Genomic DNA, 21,921 nt, shown 5'->3' on the forward strand with positions numbered 1-21,921 from the left:
ACTGTGTATTTTTATTTAGACCTGTGCATTGCTTGAAATGTTAGTAAGAATATATATATATATATATATATATATATATATATATAATTTTTACTAACTTGTAGTCTTCTCTGATGATAGTTGTGTAGTAAAGCTGTATCTTCTTTTTAAATACATTAATAAAAAAGTCACGTGGTCGAGCTTTGTTGCCATTTATCTCTCTCTCACACACACTCACACACACACTCACACACACACATACATACACTCACATACGCACCTGTAAAGTGATGCAAGGACCAGCAGAGGTCCCTGTGATCACATTTTCTAGTTTCTGCTCACAACAGTGGATTACGACACGTTTGTTTGCTTGCCTGAATTTTTATTATCATTGAAAATTGAGTTTTGCTTCACCCACTCGAGAAATTTCTATCTATCTATCTATCTATCTATCTATCTATCTATCTATCTATCTATCTATCTATCTATCTATCTATCTATCTATCTATCTATCTATCTATCTATCTATCTATCGATCTATCGATCTATCGATCTCTATCTATCTATCTATCTATCTATCTATCTATCTATCTATCTATCTATCTATCTATCGATCTATCGATCTCTATCTATCTATCTATCTATCTATCTATCTATCTATCTATCTATCTATCTATCTATCTATCTATCTATCTATCTATCTATCTATCTATCTATCTATCTATCTATCTATCTATCTATCTATCTGCCTATCTGTCTATCTGTCCACAGTATATGTATTGCATTGTATTTTGGACTGCTGCCCTCATTTCAAGCTCATATAACACCAGACCCTTATAATTTAGGAATTAACTGTTTTTTTCTGATGAAAAAAAGAGAGACTAGGGTTTCTTACGGTGCATTGAATGTTTATGTAGTCCTAAAACGCAATATTCTGTGAGTTCTGGAATTTGAGTGACAACGACAAAAACCCTGGCACTGGAGAGGACACATTTTGCACGTCTGGTAGTGAATAAGTTAAGAGTGACCCCAGGAGTCTCAAAAAAGTGGAAACGTTCACTTTTTTTTGTTTATGATCCAAAAACAAAAAAATAAGATGTTACAATAACTTCCATTATGTCTTGTTTATCAAATACAGGATATGTGAACGTGTATATGAACGCGAGCACCATATTTTTTCCAGTGACGTCAGAATAAAACATAAATGCCTTGAAATTGCATTCGATGCCTTGAAAATAAATGCCTTGAAATGGCATCACTGACCAGATGCCACATCGTGGTGAGGTTTTTGTGTACGATAAATTAGTTTGGGATGAGGATATGAAAACATTCATGTTTCTCACTGAATGTATTTTAATTAAGGGACCGGCTTGTTCGGGTGGTCTTCCACACATCCTTTCCTCCACCACCTCTTCCTCCACTGTGGAGGAACCCTCCTCCCCCTCCAGACATTTTATTGGCTCTTTAGCTCGGAGAGGAGGAGAAAGACCAGTGGATTTGGTCGAATTCCTCCAAGCTGCTCAAATTTCCTCCAAGTCGCGGTTCTGTTGCCTTCACGACCGACCAACATCCCCTCTCCGCCCCACGTCTCTCCTTCGCCGAGCAAGCTCTTTGTTTAAACGGTAAGCTAATGAACTCGACTCGCACTCAAATGTGTACGAACATGTCTTCAAAGTAGGTTGAACTAAGAAACGATATTTAAAGCTCACTAAATCTGCCTTTTTTTTTGTTTTCGCCATACGAGCAGATGTTACGGCGTGTAGCTGTGTTCCTTCTGCTCGCCCTGACTCTCTCTAGCGCAGAGGTAAGTTTGGGCGCTTTAAACTTCCACGTTTAAAAATGTATTATCAAAAAAACACATGCAGAAATATTAAGGGCAACAGATCAAGTCCAAATAGTTGATGGCATGACTTTGTACTATAGTTAAAGGACAACCGACGCCTCCGGACAAGTTGTGTCCATAATTTGTAAAATCACTTCAAATGACTTCTACTGAGCGTATTTTACAAAAATTCCACCGCATATATTACGTTTTAAGACTCGCGCTGAATATTCAGGAAGTCTAGTTTTTGAGTTGGTGACGATACCTACCGTGACATCACGTCTGGAACGCCCCTGACTGAAAAAAGGACACATTGTAGTCGTGCATTTTGGGTACTTTATTTGGTCTGAAAACTTCGTGTTGATCCGTGTTGATGGCGAAATTAGAAGGAAAACCCATAAATAACGTGATGGTGAATCGTTGTGTGTTGCACCAAAACTACTACAGTAAAGTCTCGTTATATCGATATTCAAGGGAGTCCGAAAAAATAGCGATATAACCGGGACTATCGATATATCCGACCCTGTTTACATGTAATTTTCTCCGTGTGTGCATAGAAATAGTATCGATATAACCGGGACTATCGATATATCCGATATCGATATAACGAGACTTTACTGTATTTGATACTAGTTGACACAAATTCCCAGCAGACAAATCAGCCCATTTCCAACGGAGCTTGGGCGCCATCTTGTGCATTTTCTGGGAAGCTACATTGTCGTCCAGATGCCTCAAAATGACACGGAAGAACTTCTTTAATTGATTGCAAACATTTATGCTTTCCTCTTCAGAACTATTTGAATCATATTCATAACTGGATGAGGAACAAGAAAGCATCTCCAAATATGAAGCCATTGTTTTGATTGTAGAGCAAGGCAAGACGTCTTGGCGCGACGTCACGAACAAGTGGGCGGGACCTTCTGAAACTGAAACTTTCTGAGGTCATTTTGAAGTACAGTAAAGTCTCGTTATATCGATATCGGATATATCGATAGTCCCGGTTATATCGATATTTTTTTGGACTCCCTTGAATATCGATATAACGAGACTTTACTGTAGTTTTGGGACACTTTAAGTCATTTTTTATTGGTGTTTTGCATTTGACTAAAAATATCAGCCTTTGTGTTTTGGGTATTTTAGATGCTATAGAACGTTTTTCTGATGTCAGTTAGAAAACCAAAAAAATGGTGTCGGTTGTCCTTTAATGCAGTGTTCTTAACCGGTTTTCCAAAATATCCCCGAAATTCTAATGGTGTTCAGAACAATAAACATTTCCCCCTTGAAACTCCTCTTTGGAAAACCCAGAGAGGCTTGATTTGGAAAGTAAAATATCTCAGCTATAAAAAAAAGAGTGACACACGAATGGCAGGCAGCTGTGAAAAACACAGAAGGAAGGTCAGACCTTAGGTACATTTATCAGTTCTGCTCCACCTCCATTTCGCACTTCTTTCGTGGATGCTTGAGTGTAAAAATGCTAGTCCGCCTGGCAGCTGCTCTAATGGTGTTCAAACGGTGCATTTGGGTGGTCAATGTCTGTTTGTTTCTTGCGTTTGTTTGTGCCTTCAAGAGATAGCTCAACACTTGTTTTTTAAGTGTCACGCTGCAAAGAGAAAAACAAGCATATTGTGGCAGCGCAATGGCATGTAGCTGAACAATGACGTGACGTGCTGCCAATTGGGAAATTGGAGAGCAGACACACAAGTGCTATTGACCTCATTCCCTGCCAGACATGTGCAAAAATGTGTCCACTCCAGTGCCAGGGTTTTTGTCATTGTCACTTGAATTCCAGGACACAGAGAATATTGAGTTTTAGGACTACTTAAACATTCAATACAGCGTTAGAAACCTTAGACTCTCTTCTTTAATCAGAAAAAATAGTTAATTCCTAAATTGTATGAGTCTGGAGTTATATGAGCTTGAAATGAGGATGGCTTTCTAAAATACAATGTAATACGTATCAATGAGAAGGTTTATTCAGCCGTCATCTGTATTTCTATGAAGGTGTCGGACGTTTCACTTCTTATCCAAGAGGCTTCGTCAGCTAATTAAAATCTGTCATCTGTACTTCTTTGAAGGTGTCGGACGTTTCGCTTCTTATCCAAGAGGCTTCGTCAGCTTTTGGATACAAAACGAAACATCCGACACCTTCAAAGAAGTGAAGATGACGGCTGAAGACACGTTCTCATCGATGGACCACTCCTGTACGACTGAGAGCTTACACAGACGTAATGCAATACGTACATATTGGTTTATGTAGCGCTTTAACAACAGCTGAAGCTGTAACAAAGCACTAACACGGAAAAAAGGGAAATGCTCCGCCCTTATGGAAAAGAAAAAAAAAAAACATTGCAAGGGCCATGGCCAGCGCTTTATCGGCAGCCAAGCATGAAAAAACAAAATTCCCGAATAATGGCAGTGAATGAGTTCATGGCCTGATTTGGCACAGCTGTAGAACAGCTGGCTTTTGGTTGGATATCCTCTTAACCACAAGTCACACATGCAGCTGCACAGGATTTGGTTGTTTTAATCAGTGACAGTTAAAAGGACTCCCGGCATGACCATTCCATTCAGTGTTGGGTCATTGTTTGTTGTACCCTGACAGGTTTGTTTCGTTTTGTCATGTTTTAATCCTTTTTGTTCTGGTGGCTTTGTTGTTTGAGATTTTGTTCCTGCTGACTTTATTTACTGTAATTTCCGGACTAAAAAGCATACCTTATTATAAGCCTCACCTAGTACATTTTGGAAAGAAAAAAAACATTTGTACATATATTAACCGCACCTGTCTTTCAACCGCATGTTTATAAAGAAAGACAGTACACAGAAAAAGTTTTCTGCGTTTTGATAATAGACCTTAACTTTATCTTTCGAAACAGTTACGTGGCAGCAAAACAACATTACGGTAGTAACACGGCCCGAACAGGGCTGGTAAAAAACATGCCGGTAAAAGTGAGAAACGTTAGCACTCGCTAACAGGTCTGCATACAATAACATACCAAGACACTGAGACACAGAAGAAATACGTCAGGAGACTTCGCATGCGGCCAGTTTTGGTCAACGATTTCTCGCCGCTGGTCATCAAAGCCTCCCCATACAACTAGGAGGGCCACTTTAAATACACGATTCGCACAGAGTTACATTGAACTTGCATCTTCCTCGGCACATATATCAAAGTCAAAGTCAGCTCTATTGTCAAATATGCTAATATGCATGACATACAGGACAGATGAAATTACTGTCCTCTCTGACCCAGCGTGCAAGGCACTTATAATGACTTTAACAAACATAACAAACGCGAAAATGCCTCGTCTCACTCTTACCTTTAGTGTTCGAGCGCCCCATGGCGGCCGTTTGGAAAAAAAAATGCATAAATTGGTCGCATCGTTGCATGAACCGCAGGCTTGTGACAAAAGTTGTGGTTTCTAATCCGGAAATTACGGTAATACAGTTTGTCAAATACACCCTGCTCCCTCCTACCTGCTCTTTTGGGGTTCACCACCACCAACACCTGTGATACCCCGTGCGTGGCAAAAATTCATATGACCATCTGTTTGCTGTCAACCAAACAAAGGCGAGGACCATTTTTCGTGGAATCAAAGTTTCCTCAAATTGTCAACAACCCCAACCTTTTGCATGGTGGCCATAAATGACGCAGACCCTTTTTGTCCCTCCGCCGTTGCTTCCCTCCACCTTTGGCCGCCTGCCCTCAAGAATGCACGATTGTATGCACAACCTATTCAATTCCCGGGCGGCGATTAGTAAAGAATGTCTTGCTTTGGCCACAGTTTATCCGATGAAGCCGCTAGCCAGTTAATGGGCAGGCATCTGTCTCCAAAGGTAGTTACCAAGATAACATCTGACCTGTATTCTGGCTGCTAAAAGGTCTTGAACTGGCATCCCGATACACCGTCTTCACAAGGTCAACAAGTTGCAGCAGAAGCCTCACTTAGTGTGTCTGATGAGCTTGTTGTCGTCGTCATCCCAGATCCGTGATACAGAGAGTAGACACAAACTGTGAGCTGATGTTTTTGGATTCTGACTTGGGTTTATTCGATTCTGGCCATATGCTGCCCATGTCCACTAAAATCGGACACCGTTGCGTGAGAAAGGTACAAACAAGCACAGAACGGGGAACTAAATTCGTCTTTGTTGCCCATTGTTAGAGCCCATTTTTTTATTTCATTGAGTACAAACAACATCCTCATTGTTAAACATGTGAATTTCTGCAGTGAACAATTTTGTTTATCTGACCAAGTCAGCCTTTACGGAGCCTTTCCTGTTTCAAATGGACAAAATGTGATCTTTTTTTTTTTTTCAAATTTTAGTTGAAATGCCATGATTTACCGAGCCAGCATGGAGAGCCCTTGAGGTAAAAATTGCATCGCCTTCGACAAGAGGCTGAGGCAAAACTCGAGTGTTGCGTACAGTGTGAAATAACAAGCAACACACAGGAAGTTGTTATGCAAAGTGGACCAGGAGGCGGTCCTGCTCACCTCTACAACCACATCTATTTTTCCTCATTTTCCTTGCGTTGATGGAGCGGAATGGTTGATTTACCCCCAGAAGATCAGCCATGGATTATGAAAATTGTAGTTGTCATGGCAAAGGCACACACGAGCGCTTTCTTGTCAGGCTTAAAGGACAACCGACACCATTTTTTTGTTTCCGAACTGACATCAGAAAAACGTTTTATAGCATCTAAAATACCCAAAACACGCAGGCTGATATTTTTAGTCAAATGCAAAACACCAATAAAAATGACATTAAGTGTCCATAAACGACTTCAAATTGAACCCAGATGTGCCCAGTTTCAGAAAGTCCCACCCCCTGTTCATGACGTCACGCCAAGACGTCTTGCATTGCTGGAGAATAAAAACAATGGCTTCAGATTCGGAGAAGATGCTTTCTTGTTACTCATCCAATTATGAATATGATTAAAATAGTTCTGAAGAGGAAAGCATACATGTTTGCAATCGATTAAAGAATTTATTCCGTGTCATTTTGAGGCATCTGGACAGAAATGTAGCACCCAGAAAATGCAGAAGATGGCGCCAAAGCTCCGTTGGAAATGGGGTGATTTTTCTCCTGGGAATTTGTGTCAGCTAATAGTTGTCTTGGTGCAACACACAACGATTCATCATCGCATTTTTTATGTGTTTACCTTCTAATTTTGCCATCAACATGAAGTTTTCAGACCAAACAAAGTACCGCAAAATGCATTGTGTGTCCTTTCTCGGTCAGGGGTGTTCCTTCCGTGACGTGACATCAGGAATCGTCACCAACTCAAAAACAAAGCAAGTCTTAAAACGTAAAATAAAGCTATATGCGGTGGAATCTTATTAAAATACGCTCAGTAGAAGTCATTTGAAGCGATTTTACAAATTATGGACACAACTTGTCCAGAGGCATCGGTTGTACTTTAAGCAGGCTAAAGAACAACCAAGACATGCCCAAGTAAATGTCGGTTCCCTTGTTGGCACTCCATAGGCGCTTCTCTTGCATCTGAGGTGGGCTAAAAATATCTGCCCAGGTGGAGAGAACATGAGCGTTTGACGGGTGGGGGGGGGGGGGGGACGCTTTGTCCTCTGTCTTTCTCAGATCGTTCTAATTACTTGGAGTCGACATGCAGTCATGCAGCCTGGGCAAGGACTAAACAGAAAAAGGACTAAGCAATTATAGAAGGGGCAAGATCAGGGTGAGGTAAGACTTGGCTGCTGTATGATGTGGGTGGAGGTGGGGTGGATTCATGTCCCCACGGTTCTTTTCGTTATTGGATTTTCTCGAAAAGAGTCTTCGTCTAGCTTTATTAACTGGACTGGTGGCTTCTCGTTACTTTTAAACAACTGACACCAAACACCCGTCAACTTCTTTGGTTGGACGTAAGCTGACAATTTAGCCATCCTTCATATGCGACTGTTTTCTCCATGTAGCTTCCCCGCCATGTTTTCCTCTCACATTCCAATAAGACGCATCTTAGATTCATTGAAGACTCACATATTTTCCATAAGTGTGAATGATTTTGTCTGTTTTGTAGCCTGCGAGACGCTGTTGGTCGGGTGAGGGTGAACTCTGTTCATAAGTTGGTCACGTAACATTTTGATTTTTAAAAATGGTTTATTTGATGTGGAAAGATTTTTTTTTCACCATGTTCTCTGGATAAGTTCAATTTGTTCCATTTCGCATTGTTGCTTGGCTGTTAAAAAGAAAACACATGAAGGGCAGCATCTTCCGTGACAGTTTCTGCCCCTCGCTTTGGTCCAGATTACACAAAGACCATCGCAGTGAAGCATTGACAATGTGATCAACAATGACATATTGCACAATCTTGGGAAAAGTGCGAGCTTCAAAAGTGCTTGTTCAACTTTAAGTAGATAACCACTTTTTCAAAATGCAAATCTCGCCGAGGAAGCCAGGGATTTGTAGTCGTAGTTCTCAGCAAAGTTCTCAGCAAAGACTCCCCCAAACACTGCACCCGCCCTGTTGCTGAAAAATGCAGAGAACAGAATGAAAATCAATCAGGTTTGATTGAGGCCGGCAATACTGAAGGGAGTTGTTCAGATGCCATTTGGATGAAGCTGGTGACATGGGCAGGCAGGGTGGGTGCGTGTTTACGGGTGTGGGGGTAGGGGCTTGGTTCTCTTAGTTTAGTGTAATTGCGAGCAGATGTGACTCAGCTAAGTCAGTGACTTCTTTCCGTCTTTTTCTTTTATATGTTAACTGATTCTTTTTCTTTGTTTCCCCATCTTCTTTATGTTCTGAGGTCTTGGACAAGAAGGCCCTGTGGGCAGAAAATAAATTTGCAGACTGGAGTGACATTACCTCATTTGTCGATGCATTCCTTTCACGCTGAATAAGTAGCGGGGTGAAAGCTAACAGGCAAAGATGGCTGCATAGTGCTCATTATCCAGGATACGTATGTTTCTCTGGGGTTAATATCAGCCCGCGCTTGCTCCTATATAAACACACGAGACCACCCCAACTGTTTATCTTGAGTGAAACGCTCTTAAAGGACAACCGACACCATTTTTTTGTTTCCTAACTGACATCAGCAAAACGATTTATAGAGTCTAAAATACCCAAAATACACAGGTTGAAGTTTTTAGTCAAATGCAAAACACTAATAAATGACTTAAAGTGTCCCAAAACTATTTCAAAATGACCTCAGAAAGTTTCAGTTTCAGAAGGTCCCGCCCCCTTGTTCGTGACGTCACGCCAAGATGTCTTGCCTTGCTCGAGAATCAAGACAATGGCTTCAGATTGGGAGAAGATGCTTTCTTGTTACTCATCCAGTTATGAATATGATTCAAATAGTTCTGAAGAGGAAAGCATAAATGTTTGCAATTGATTAAAGAAGTCCTTCCGTCTCATTTTGAGGCGTCTGGACTCCAATGTAGCGTCCCAGAAAATGGACAAAATGGCGTCCCAGAAAATGGACAAAATGGTGCCCAAGCTCTGTTGGAAATGGGCTGATTTGTCTGCTGGGAATTTGTGTCAACTAGTGTCAAACAGTAGTCTGGGTGTAACCATCAACACGAATCAACACGAAGTTTTCAGACCAAACAAAGTACCCAAAATGCATTTTGTGTCGCTCTCTCGGTCAGGGGCGTTCCTTCAGTGACGTCACGTCAGGCAAAACAAGACTTCCTGAATATTCAGCGCGTGTGTTAAAACGTAAAATATAGCTATATGCCGTGGAATCTTTGTAAAATACGCTCAGTAGAAGTCATTTAAAGTGATTTTACAAATTATGGACACAACTTGTCCGGAGGCGTCGGTTGTCCTTTAAGCAAGGCTTGAAAGAAGAAGGAAAGATTCAGTCATTTTGTGGTTTGTGTGTTTCTGTCCTCACAAAGCTGTTAACTACACAAGGAATGACGCTGGAGTCTCTTTGGAGATGTATAAAGTTAATTAGGTTCCAAAAGGAGACAACATCCAGAGGTACTTGAATTATTGAGGGCAAATCCTCCTGCTTTAATGACTGCAGTCCGTCAGTAACGGATGAAAAGTCGTTTGTGTATCATGCTTCGCCCTTGTGCGTTGGGATTTTAGCAGAGGAGCGCGTATATTTTTCAGAGGGAAAGTGGTTCATACTTAGCGAGAGTCTTTCATTTTGTCTCGGGTTGTCCTTTGGGAAGGCACTGTGAAATGGAACGTATGTTTACTGAACGTCCAAAAGGCAGAGAGACAAAGGCAAAAAAAAAAAACGCAGGAGAGGGGATATCAAGGGAAACACTCTGACCCAGATACTGGCGAGATTTTGGCTCACGGCGAACCCGGCCGGACCCCGACTGAGGCACAACATAGCTCAGGAATGTACGCCTCATCCCTTACGTTCTGGGTGGTGACAATTTTTCGTCAAAGACTGGAGCACATTTTGAAGTTGTAAAATTCTTGCACCGTGAGTCATCCTGGGAGTCCAAATTTCTGTCTGACGCTACCATTTATTTTAGAGAGACGCTTGATAAGGTTTCAACCCAATTTTCATACGTTAATTCGAAAATTCATACAGGCGATGTCACGAGCATAATGGAGCCCATAAAATTATTGACGATTAACCCTTTCATGCACACTGTAATCTGATAACATGATCAGATGTGTCAAGGTTTGCAAGGCGGTGGGTAGTGGTGGACCCCAAAAATGCAGGCATGAGAGAGGTGGAGGGTGTATTTGACAAATTGTATTAAATAAAGTCAACAGGGACAGAATCTCAAACAACAGGCATCAGAACAAAAAGGCCCAAAGTAGCAAACAAAACCACGAGTAAAACATGACAAGATGAAACAAACAATGACCTGACACTGAATGGTCATGCCAGGAGTCCTGATTAAAGAACTGATTAAAACGACCAACACATGTGCAGCTGCCGGCTAACAAGATGTCCACTGTAGTAACCGCTGTGACTCCCATGTCCCAAAACTCTGGAACAAAAAAGAAAAAAACATGATGAATCTTTTGAGACTTGTTTGACTGATGTTGTGCGTGTTACGAGAAAATATTGTGTGATCTCATGCACGACAGCAGTTCAAATGTCCTAATTTTGTGTGATTCAATTCTTATTTGCACATATAAACCATTATTGTATGAGCTCAACGATTGTCCATCATCGTTGTTAACTAGAAATTTAAGGTGTCGTTACATCATGAAAACATATTTCATAACAAACTCGAAGTTGCTTTTGTTTTTTTCTACCATGAATCACAAAACTTAGCTGTTCGGGTTGGAGAGTTTGCAGTTACGACCGAAAGATCGTTGCACATGCTCATTTTTCTTTCATGCAGAGTCGACTATCAAAGCACAATAACATCGAGGGCTCAGGGTAAAATGTGAAACCGAAATCCCGAACATTCAAAAATTAAAATCTAATATTTGCATGATGTGGTGGAAAGACATGTTTCTATTAAACCCTCCAATTTCATGCTCTTATGCTTGATTTAGCATTCAAGATCAAGTTCATCCTGACAAAAGTCATCTGTTTATTTCCTACGTACTAACAAGGAGCATGGCACTCATGGGAATTAATTCCAATATGCTGCCGAGTGACATCGGCGCCATAGAGCTATTGATTGACCTTCTAACTCATCGGAGCAGAGCAAATATATGCGCCTACCTATGCACATTACATTAAGGCACAAAGACGTCGCTTGAATGCCATTATTAAAGGACAACCGACACCACTTTTTTGTTTCCGAACTGACATCAGAAAAACGTTTTAGAGCATCTAAAATACCCAAAACACACAGTATGATATTTTTAGTCAAATACAAAACACCAATAAAACTGACTTATTAAAGTGTCTAAAAACTACTTCAAATTGAAACCGGAAGTGGCCAGTTCCAGAAGGTCCCGCCCCCTCGTTCGTGGTGTCACGCCAAGACGTCTTGCCTTGCTCGAGAATCAAAACAATGTCTTCGGATTCGGATATAATGCTGTACTTGTATGGTCTGAAAACGTTTTTCTGATGTCAGTTAGGAAACAAAAACGTGATGTCGGTTGTCCTTTAAATCATGCATAGAAGTGAACCGCCATTTCCCTCAAGCTCCTCTCGCCACTTGGAGCTTAGAGTCTGCTCCACTTTTGCATGTGACTCCAACGCACACTGTCCTGCCCCCACCCGTTTATCCATCTTGTTGCATTCAATTATTGGTGAGCTTATGTGTGTCTCCAAGAATCCAGCCCTTGTTTGAGTCCGCATACCAGACCCTGAATGTGGCCTACAAGCTCACGTGTGCTGTAGCACAGGAAGGGCCAACTTTTTCTCTGCCTTATTCTCGTTACAGGAAACAGCGCCTTAGAGAGGGGGAGGGAAGGGGAAAAAAGATTGCATGGGAACAAGCACAAAGGAAAACAAACACACACAAGCACACACAAGACTCCAGATGTGGAAGAACAAAAAACCCCACAATTACACTTCAGTGCGCTGAAACAGATACACACAAAGGCACACAAATAGAGAATAAAGTAAGTAATGACGGTCATAAAGCCAGTGTGAGTATTTGCTGCTTGAGATTGGTAGTTTTTGGAGGGTGTTAAAGGAGCAGGGGCTTGGGTGTGGACACACCAGATGGAGCAGTCAACAAAAGATGAAAGAAAGAAAAGACGTCATGGCGAAACAAACAAACTGCGAATATTGGTCTTGTCATCCTTTTAACATGTCAACACGCTGAGGCTGAAATCATAACCAAGTCAGTTCACGTCGTGTGATATACTGCCCCCTACAGGAGAAGCCCTGTACTGTCGTTGCCTATAGCTGATTTGTGTTTGGGAGCTTTTTACTGAGCGACTTGCTTGTTCCGTAGCCACAAAGGGACATAAGTCTTCTTGTGCCGGTCCCAAGCCCGGATAAATACAGAGGGTTGTGTGAGGAAGGGCATCTGACGTAAAAGCTTGGCCAAAACAAACATGCGGATCAAACCTCTGAAGATGGAGGACATTGATTCGCTGCCCTTGAAGGGAAAAGCCAAAAGGAAAAGAAGAAATTGCCTATAGCTGATTAGCATACACGTCAACCACAGGCGGTTGATAAAATATAGCTATATGACGTGGAATCTTTGTAAAGTACGCTCAGTAGAAGTCATTTGAAGTGATTTTACAAATTATGGGCACAACTTGTCCGGAGGTGTCCGGAGACATCACACTTAAAGGACAACCGACGTCTCCGGACAAGTTGTGTCCATAATTTGTAAAATGGCTTCAAATGACTTCTCCTGAGCGTATTTTAATAAGATTCCACCGCATATAGCTATATTTTACGTTTTAAGACTTGCGCTGAACATTCAGGAAGTCTTGTTTTTGAGTTGGTGACGAGTCCGTGCGTGACGTCGCTAAAGGACCGCCCCCTGACCGTATTTGAATAAAAATATCATACTGCGTGTTTTGGGTATTTTAGATGCTATAAAATGTTGTTCTGATGTCAGTTAAGAAAGAAAAAAGTGACGTCGGTTGTCCTTTAAGTATATAAAGCTTCCACAGCGTTTTGTTCAAACTGGCATCTTAACAACTACAAATGTGATCATGACGATCTTTCCAGCCCCGAAGGCACAGCCGTTTCATGTCGCATCTGTTATTAGAATCTCAGATATGTGTTAAACAAAATGTTGTCTTCTTATTTCAGGAGCTGCAGAGCAAGAGCAAAGTATGTGCCAATGTCTTCTGTGGGGCAGGCCGGGAGTGTGCTGTCAGTGAGAAAGGGGAGCCCAGCTGCCTGTGCATAGAAGTGAGTGAGGGAGTGATAGGGAAAGTGATAAGAAATCTGTTTGCAATTCATGTCCCTTGCTTCTTTTCTCCCTCCAGAGCTGTAAGCCCCACAAGAGGTCAGTATGTGGCAGCAATGGGAAGACCTACCGCAACCATTGTGAGCTGCACAGGGATGCTTGTCTGAGTGGATTGACGATCCAAGTGGCCTACGATGGACACTGCCAGGGTATGTTATCGATTCCTGCAAAGTGAAAAGTTTAGTTTAAAATTAGACAAAACAAAACGGGCTGCAACATGGCTAACAAAGGGTGAAATGAGTTTGTGTGACGCCTCAGAACATAACTACAGTGAGACCTCAACTTACGAACTTAATTGGTTCCCAGACAGAGTGTGTAAGGCGAAAAGTGTGTATCTCAAAAAAAAAATCCCATAGGAAACCATTAAAATGGGAATAATCCGTTCCCGGGTCTCCATAAAATATGCTTTTCAACTAAATAAGCCTTAAAACTACACACAACATACCTTATTCTATGTATAATAAATGTGCCATTGCATTGTAATGAAAGAAATACACTGCATTGTATCGTAAAGTCACTTTATTTACATTTGTGATGGTCATTGATGGCTTGATGGAATTGCGTTGGAGGTCGAAGGTCAAAGGGAATTGCTGTTTGGAAAGAGAGGCACATTACATGAGGACTGTAATCAAAGAAATAAACTGTGCTGTAAAATAAAGTTTTATTTACCTTTTTGATGGTCATTGATGGCTTATGGAAGGAGAGTCACCTTCCATAAGGACTGTTGGTGCTGTTCGGTCGTGTGCTTCCGCCGAAGATCACTCCGCCAGCCGTGGTGGGTGTGTATTATGAAAATAGTGCTTATTATAAGGTTTGATTTTCAGAAATTTGACGTTTGTAAGACGAAAAGTTTTAAGATAAGGTGTTTGTAAGTTGAGGTCTCACTGTATGCAGATAATATCGTGAAACGATCACATGTCTGAGTCAACTGGAAAGTTAAACAATCCATCTCTACATCATCTAAAACCGCGGTAATTACACTTGTTGCTTTGTATTTGGGGGAAAAAAAGAGTCAGGTGTCATTCTAAAGAGGTGTCACGTGCTTTACTCTCCCGATAATCGCCATCTGAGGCTATCGTCACTTGGCGAGGCTTGCTTGGTGTTTCAATCTGTTCACAGATTGTAATATTAGCTCCCCATCAGGAGTGAACTATTAACTGCTCGCCCTCGCTATTTTTACACCCCTGATAGCCTGAATGTTGATCTGAACTTTGACACAGTTTGTTCAGAGAGGTCACTTATATCACCGTCTGTTCACCAGACCTTTGGCCACGAAATCTATGTCAGCATTTAATCATAACTAGTCTTGGGATTTTAATTGTGCCTTTCCCCCTTTTTTTTCTTTAATCCATTTTAGAGAAAAAGAGCGAGCAGGCAGCTGCCAGCCCAGGTGGGTGTTCCATGCATTTTTACACATTTAGTGTATTTGTATCCGTCAGTTTTCTGCACAAGCATGGTCAATTAACAAAGAAAATACTTAACACATTCCAGGAATTGTAAACTGTACACAATTAATTATTTATGAGTCTTGACCGATAGAATCTTCCCCATCCCGCAGTGGTTTGCTACGCCGCAGACCGCAATGAGCTGAGGGGCCGTGTGATCCAGTGGCTTCAGACCGAGGTTGTCCCAGATGGCTGGTTTGTCAAGGGCTCCAACTTCTCTGATATCCTGCTCAAGTACTTCAAGGTGGGCCACATGCTTTGCACCCGTTGTCCTCATCCTTCTTTGAAGTGGGGTGCAGCAACTTCATACTGATTATTTCAAAGGGGAGAGACATCACACTTAAAGGACAACCGACGTCTCCGGACAAGTTGTGTCCATAGTTTGTAAAATGGCTTCAAATGACTTCTACTGAGCGTATTTTACAAAGATTCCACTGCATATAGCGATATTTTATGTTTTAAGACTCATGCTGAATATTCATGAAGTCTTGTTTTTGAGTTGGTGACGAGTCCGTACGTGACGTCACTAAAGGACCGCCCTTTACCGTAAAAAAGACGCATTGTAGCGGTCCTTCCATCACGTCAATGTATTTTGCTGTACTTGTTTGGTCTGAAAACGTCATGTTGCACCAAAAGGAGGCAGAAGAGGGCGACGAAGCTCCATGTAAGGAATTTATCAGCCTGTGGAAACGGGCTGATTAATTCCTCACACGGAGTTTGGTCGCCATTTTCTGCCTCTTTTTTGGTGATACATTTCCCCCCAATGTTGCCTCAAAATGGCACGGAATAAATTCTTTAATCGATTGCAAACGTGTATGCTTTCCTCTTCAGAACTATTTGAATCATATTCATAACTGGATGTGTAACAAGAAAGCATATTCTACGAATCTGAAGCCATTGTTTTGATTCTCGAGCAAGGCAAAGACGTCTTGGCGTGACGTCGCGAACTGGGGGTGGGACTTTCTGAAAATGCCCAATTCGCAGCTCCATTTTTTGCAGATTTTGGACACTAAGTCATTTTTATTGGTGTTTTGCATTTGAATAAAAATATCATACTGCGTGTTTTGGGTATTTTAGATGCTATAAAACGTTTTTCTGATGTCAGTTAAAAAACAAAAAAGTGACGTCGGTTGTCCTTTAAGACCCGCATCAAAACTCACTTGCACTCTTTGGCCTTTGACTCAGCATGATTCAGACTTGATCTTTGTTTTACAACCTGGTGCTTTCTACTATCTTTTATAATTGCTTTATTTCCCTTATATGATAGTTGTCCATGGTAAGCACTTTGTTAGATCTTCAGCTGTTGTTAAAGCACTATATAAAGTCAAAGTCATCTTTATTGTCAATGAATCAATATGTATTGTATTGTGTTTTAAAACTACTGAGGCATAATGATGCGCTACTCGTCTGGTCCTTGACTTAAAGGACAACCGACACCATTTTTTTGTTTCCTAACTGACATCAGAGAAACATTTAAAATACCCAAGACACGCAGGCTGATATTTTTAGTCAAATGCAAAACACCAATAAAAATGAGTTAAAGTCTCCCAAAACTATGTCAAAATGACATCGGAGATGCCGAGTTTCAGAAGGTCCCGCCCCCTTGTTCGTGACGTCACGCCAGGACTTGCCTTGCTCTAGAATCAAAACAATGGCTTCAGATTCGGAGAAGATGCTTTCTTGTTACTCATCCAGTTATGAATATGATTCAAATAGTTCCGAAGAGGAAAGCATAAATGTTTGCAATCGATTAAAGAAGTTCTTCCGTGTCATTTTGAGGCGTCTGGATGACAATGTAGCGTCCCAGAAAATACACAAGATGGAAATTGGCTCATTTGTCTGCTGGGAATTTGTGTCAACTAGTATCAAATAGTAGTCTTGGTGCAACACACAACGATTCACCATCGCGTTATTTATGTTTTACTTCTAATTTCGCCATCAAGACGGATCAGTTTTCAGACCAAACAAAGTACCCAAAATGCATTGTGTGTCACTTTCTCGGTCAGGGGCGTTCCTGATGTGACATCACATCAGGCATCATCATCAACTCGAAAACGAGACTTCCTGAATATTCGGCGCGAGTCTTAAAACATAAAATTGAGCTATATGCGATGAAATCTTTGCAAAATACACTCAGTAGAAGTCATTTAAAGTTATTTTAGAAATTATTGACACAACGGTTGTCCTTTAAGACAGAGATTTGGCATGGTATAACCTGAAGTTGTACAAATATGCCATCATTGATCACTAACCTCCAGTATTGCGGTTGTAAAGTCAATGTTTTTTAATAAAAAACGGCTGAATAAAATCCAAGTGCTGCGGTAACTCAGCATGTGAACAATTTTGTCGTAATAATGTTGTCGGTCCAGTTATAAATAAAGATGCCAAAATTCTATTTTCTATGATGCAAACATCTATGAAGCTCTTTTGTTTTCTGTCCCAGTCGTATGACAGCGGCGATTCTACGCTGGACTCCTCCGAGTTGCTCAAGTTCATCCAACACAATGAGACTGTGGCGACTGAGATGCAGTCCTACGCTGACCAGGAGAGCAACAAGCTGCTAAGGTTAGTGTCTCCTTGCATGATAGCGTTTGAAAGAAATGATTATTTTCAACATTATTTAACCTCTGTGCTAACTTTGCAAGTAAAGCTTGCACGCGTATATCTCTACGATGTGCCCCGGTGCTATTTTGGCTGCGTAACTGAAGTCTGTCCATTCCAGTGTAAACTATACTCTTCGAGGCCTCCTTATGAGAGCTTGCGAAGTTATATTGCTCCAAATAGTGAGTTTGCATGTGTGTTTATGTTCTCCAGGAGTCTCTGCGTTGATGCCCTCATTGAGCTATCTGATGAGAATGCAGACTGGAAGTTGAGCTTTGATGAGTTCCTCAACTGCCTGAAACCCGGGTTCAACCCTCCTGAGAAGAGTGAGCTGACATCACTATCCCATCAATTATTTTGTTTTCGTGTGTAGCTCTATCGGCCGCTCGCAAGTCAATGGCAAGACACACAAGTAGAATGACCAATCACATGGACATTTAAAACCAATGGGAAAATATGAGACTTAATGAACCAAGCGTATGCAGTTATAAATATGATTGAAATAGTTCTGAAGAGGAAAACATAAATGTTTGCAATCGATTATAAAAGTCCTTCCGTCTCATTTTGAGGCATCTGAACTCCAATGTAGCGTCCCAGAAAATGGCGCCCAAGCTCCGTTGGAAATTGGCTGATTTGTGTATACTAGTATCAAATAGTAGTCTTTGTGCAACAAAACGATTCACAATCACGTTATTTATGTGTTTTCCTTCTAATTTCGCCATCAACACAAAGTTTTCAGACCAAACAAAGTACCCAAAATGCATTGTGTGGAACTTTCTCGGTCAGGGGGCGATCCAGACGAGATGTCACGTCAGGCATCGTCATCAACTCGAAAACAAGACTTCCTGAATATTCAACGCGAGTCTTAAAACGTAAAATATAGCTACAGTGTATGCGGTGGAATCTTTGTAAAGTATGCTCAGTAGATAGAAGTCATTTGAAGTGATTTTACAAATTATGGACACAACTTGTCCGGAGGCGTCGGTTGTCCTTTAAGTGGCATCTATTTGAACAAATGTGCTAATTTGTTTGTGTACCGTAGTTTAAAAAAAGTCCCGCTAAGGTAGAAACTACAATTTGCAGCAATACGGTAACCTCAGATTAGTTAATGTTTAAGTTTCAAGTTCAGTGATCCTAAACCTACCCAAACATGTCTTTTTGAGACTTATTTTTTTTAATTAATGTGTACAAAAAAGGGCATTTCCAAAACACTTTTATGCACAGGTTGGCAATTTATTAAATTGCGCCAGTCTCTCATTTGGCAGCGGCCTGTGTACTTATTTTTACTTTCTGAAAAGAGAGAATAATTCTCTATTGTTGGATTTTTTCTTTCTCTCAGAATGTGCTTTGGAAGATGAGACTTATGAGGACGGTGCAGAGACCCAGGTGGAGTGTAACCGCTGCGTGTGTGCATGCGGCAACTGGGTCTGCACCGCTATGACCTGCACAGGTAAACCACAACACAATCATTTGCTTATTTCCTTGGTACCTGACCACGTTTGATTCACTTTGTGTGCAGACAAGGCAGCCGCTGTGGATGAGTCTATAGACGGTGGTGTGGAAATGACAGAGGAAGAGTGGGACCTCCGTGTGGCAGAGCTGAACAAACACCAGGTTATTTTTGTTTTTATTTTGTTTTTATTATTAGCAAACCAACTAGCCCAAGGATCTGACTTTTTCCGGATAAGGCGAATGTGTTTTTCTTGACAAAGGAGATTTAAGGTACCGCAAACTGCCTAGCCTGCAAAATAACATCCTCTTCAAATTTGCAGATGTAAGCTTTTCCGTAACAAAACACACATGTCAGGAAAACAAGAAAGAGGCAATTTGTATCCAAAGGACAACCATGCTATCAATACCATGGCAGTAAGCAAAAAAAATATGTTTATGGGCATTTACCGTATAAACTAAATCTGTTGAGTATACAGTGGTATGTAACAAACGAATAAATTGGAATCCTTTAGTGTCATGATGTCACGGTTTGCAAGGTGGTGATGGTTGTGGATCCCAAAAAAAGCAGATAGGAGGGAGCAGCAGGATGTATTTGACAAATTGTATTAAAATAAAATCAGCAGGGACAAAATCGAAGACATCACAGTCATCCGAACAGAAAAGTACAAAGTATCAAAGAAAACCATGAGTAAAAATCTGCCAAGATGAAACAAACCTGACAGCGTGACGCAAACACATACAATGACCCGACAACGAATGGTCGTGCCGGGAGTCCTTTTAACTGCCACTGATGAAGATGACCAACACCTGTGCAACTGATTAATTCCTTACACGGAGCTTTGTCGCCCTCTTCTGCCTCTTTTTGGTGCAACACAGTTTTCAGACCAAACAAGTACAGCAAAATGCATTGACGTGATGGAAGGACTGCTACAATGTGTCTTTTTTTTTTCGGTCAAGGGCATTCCTTCAGTGACGTAACGTGAGGACTCGTCACCAACTCAAAAACAAGACTTCCGGAATATTCTTAAAACGTAAAATATAGCTATATGCGGTGGAATCTTTGTAAAATGCGCTCAGTAGAAGACATTTCACAAATTATGGACACAACTTGTCCGGAGACGTCTGTTGTCCTTTCACTGTAAACGTGTTAAGATAGAACATGGGGAAAATTGGGCAATCTGACCAACTTTCAGATGCATAACACAACAGCATTCCCATCGCAAGCTAAATTACCTCATACAGACCTTTGAATATTTTTTATATGGGTGCAATGGTGATGAAATTATTTTATACCACTACAATATGGACCCTCTTCTTTATCTTTATTTTACCATAGGAAACAGTGGAGAAAATGAAGGCGAGTACAAAGGAAGCCTAAATGCAGACACAGCCCAAAGAGAGGATGCACACGACCACCGTTCCTCTATACTTGACTTACTTTGCAGCCCGGGTGTTGTTGTCGCAACTGTGTTTTCTCTGCTATTTTAATTGTTATTATACATTTTTACAGTATCAAAGTGTTTATGTTGATGTTTGATTCAAGGGACTATCTTATGATTCCCTTGCGTACAGTACTGTCATATTTGATTGTATTAACTACTCTTCTACACTTCTTACTATGTATTTTTTGCATTTCTTAAGGACAAAACAATCTGGATGTGCGTGTTATGCCGATTGAGCAGTGTTGCTTTGTGGGTAGAAGCAAGGTAGTGGGAAGATTCAACGGCTAGCGATTAATGTGTACTCAACCAATGCACTCGGTTATCTTTCTCTTTGCTTTTATGGTCCATCCATACACCATCTGAGGTATTTAACTTCATATAAGGCATTCTGCAGCAAAAGAAAAAAAACAAAGCATAGTTTTGTTGTAGCCATTTGAGTTATAACTCATGATGTTCCTATTCCCACTCGCATACTAAAGTACGTCATATTAGTACTTTTGTCCATACAATGTAGATCTCTCTCCTCAGCTTCTCTCACGCAGAGATCTTGCATCAGAACGGAAATCCACCATTTTCTTTACAGGTACAGATAGACACATAGACAGAAAAAAAATGCAGTTTCAAAGGCACTGCAGGCCGAGATGCAGCCCGGTAAGACTGCATACTAACATAACATGGGGAAGTCTGAAACCAAAGATGTGTTGAAGATGTTTTGTACACAGATCTCCGGGTAAAATTACTCTGGATCCAGCAGCAGCAGCAGCACTATACCTTTCAAAATCAACCTTTACAAAAGGACTAGCCTAGTAGTGTCGGTGCATCATGAAGCGGATTTTTTTTTTTTTGTGTGTGCGTGTGTGCTGTTGAAATTTGCTGTTTCATTTTGTAGTTGTTTTGATTTGTAAAAACCCTGCGTCTAAATTAGAAAAGTAGAAAGCATAGCGCCACTAGACTTATTGGCCTGCACAATGTTTTTTTTTCATTGTTTTGCCACCGACTGAGCGTTATTTTGCTGATGTTTGGTTGTGACTTTTGATTCATACTGATAAAATTCTTGTGGAGATTTTTGGATCCCACTAAAAATGACAAAAAGGAATATGTATGAAAGCCAATAAATCTTTGTACACCGCGTAAATTGATCCATTCAATGTGTCTTAACTTCACATGTTTGTAAACTAAAAAAATAACAAAGAGCATCTGAAAAGTTTGCAAACTGACGAAGCCAATTTCTATGGAATTATCGCTAGTGTCAGACTAAAACCACCCATGTTATAATTTGATTTAAAAAAGCGTGTGTGAGGAGGGGGGGGGTGTCCTTAAAAGTGATGCTTTATGACGTTTTTCTTCGAACCTCGCTCTGCTGAACAGACTTTAAAAAACATGTAACCGAAGACGAGTGTTGCATAATGCCA

The 21,921-nt window shown here is 40.9% G+C and overlaps 1 protein-coding gene across 1 annotated transcript; it reads left to right on the forward strand.

Moving 5' to 3' along the window:
• The first annotated feature begins 1,467 nt into the window (after positions 1 to 1,467).
• Positions 1,468 to 21,644, forward strand: LOC148894853 (follistatin-related protein 1-like). The gene is made up of 11 exons (XM_089002016.1): positions 1,468 to 1,601; positions 1,727 to 1,783; positions 13,410 to 13,511; positions 13,589 to 13,718; positions 14,927 to 14,959; positions 15,128 to 15,258; positions 17,458 to 17,579; positions 17,829 to 17,941; positions 18,955 to 19,065; positions 19,135 to 19,229; positions 20,404 to 21,644. Exons 2-11 carry the CDS (start codon positions 1,727 to 1,729, stop codon positions 20,443 to 20,445), a joined length of 936 nt encoding a protein of 311 aa, XP_088858142.1. The 5' UTR covers positions 1,468 to 1,601; the 3' UTR covers positions 20,446 to 21,644.
• The last annotated feature ends 277 nt before the right edge of the window (positions 21,645 to 21,921 follow it).

The sequence above is a fragment of the Hippocampus bargibanti genome, linkage group LG08 (genome assembly GCF_051943395.1).
Source record: "Hippocampus bargibanti isolate YZ-2025 linkage group LG08, ASM5194339v1, whole genome shotgun sequence".
Taxonomy (NCBI): Eukaryota; Metazoa; Chordata; class Actinopteri; order Syngnathiformes; family Syngnathidae; genus Hippocampus; species Hippocampus bargibanti.

What these genes read in the sequence shown, in the direction of transcription:
- LOC148894853 (XM_089002016.1), top strand. Translation starts at nt 1,727, where the DNA reads ATGTTACGGCGTGTAGCTGTGTTCCTTCTGCTCGCCCTGACTCTCTCT. An exon ending in CCAGCTGCCTGTGCATAGAA is followed by an intron (nt 13,512 to 13,588) that starts GTGAGTGAGGGA and finishes TTCTCCCTCCAG; the next exon opens with AGCTGTAAGCCCCACAAGAG. An exon ending in CTACGATGGACACTGCCAGG is followed by an intron (nt 13,719 to 14,926) that starts GTATGTTATCGA and finishes AATCCATTTTAG; the next exon opens with AGAAAAAGAGCGAGCAGGCA.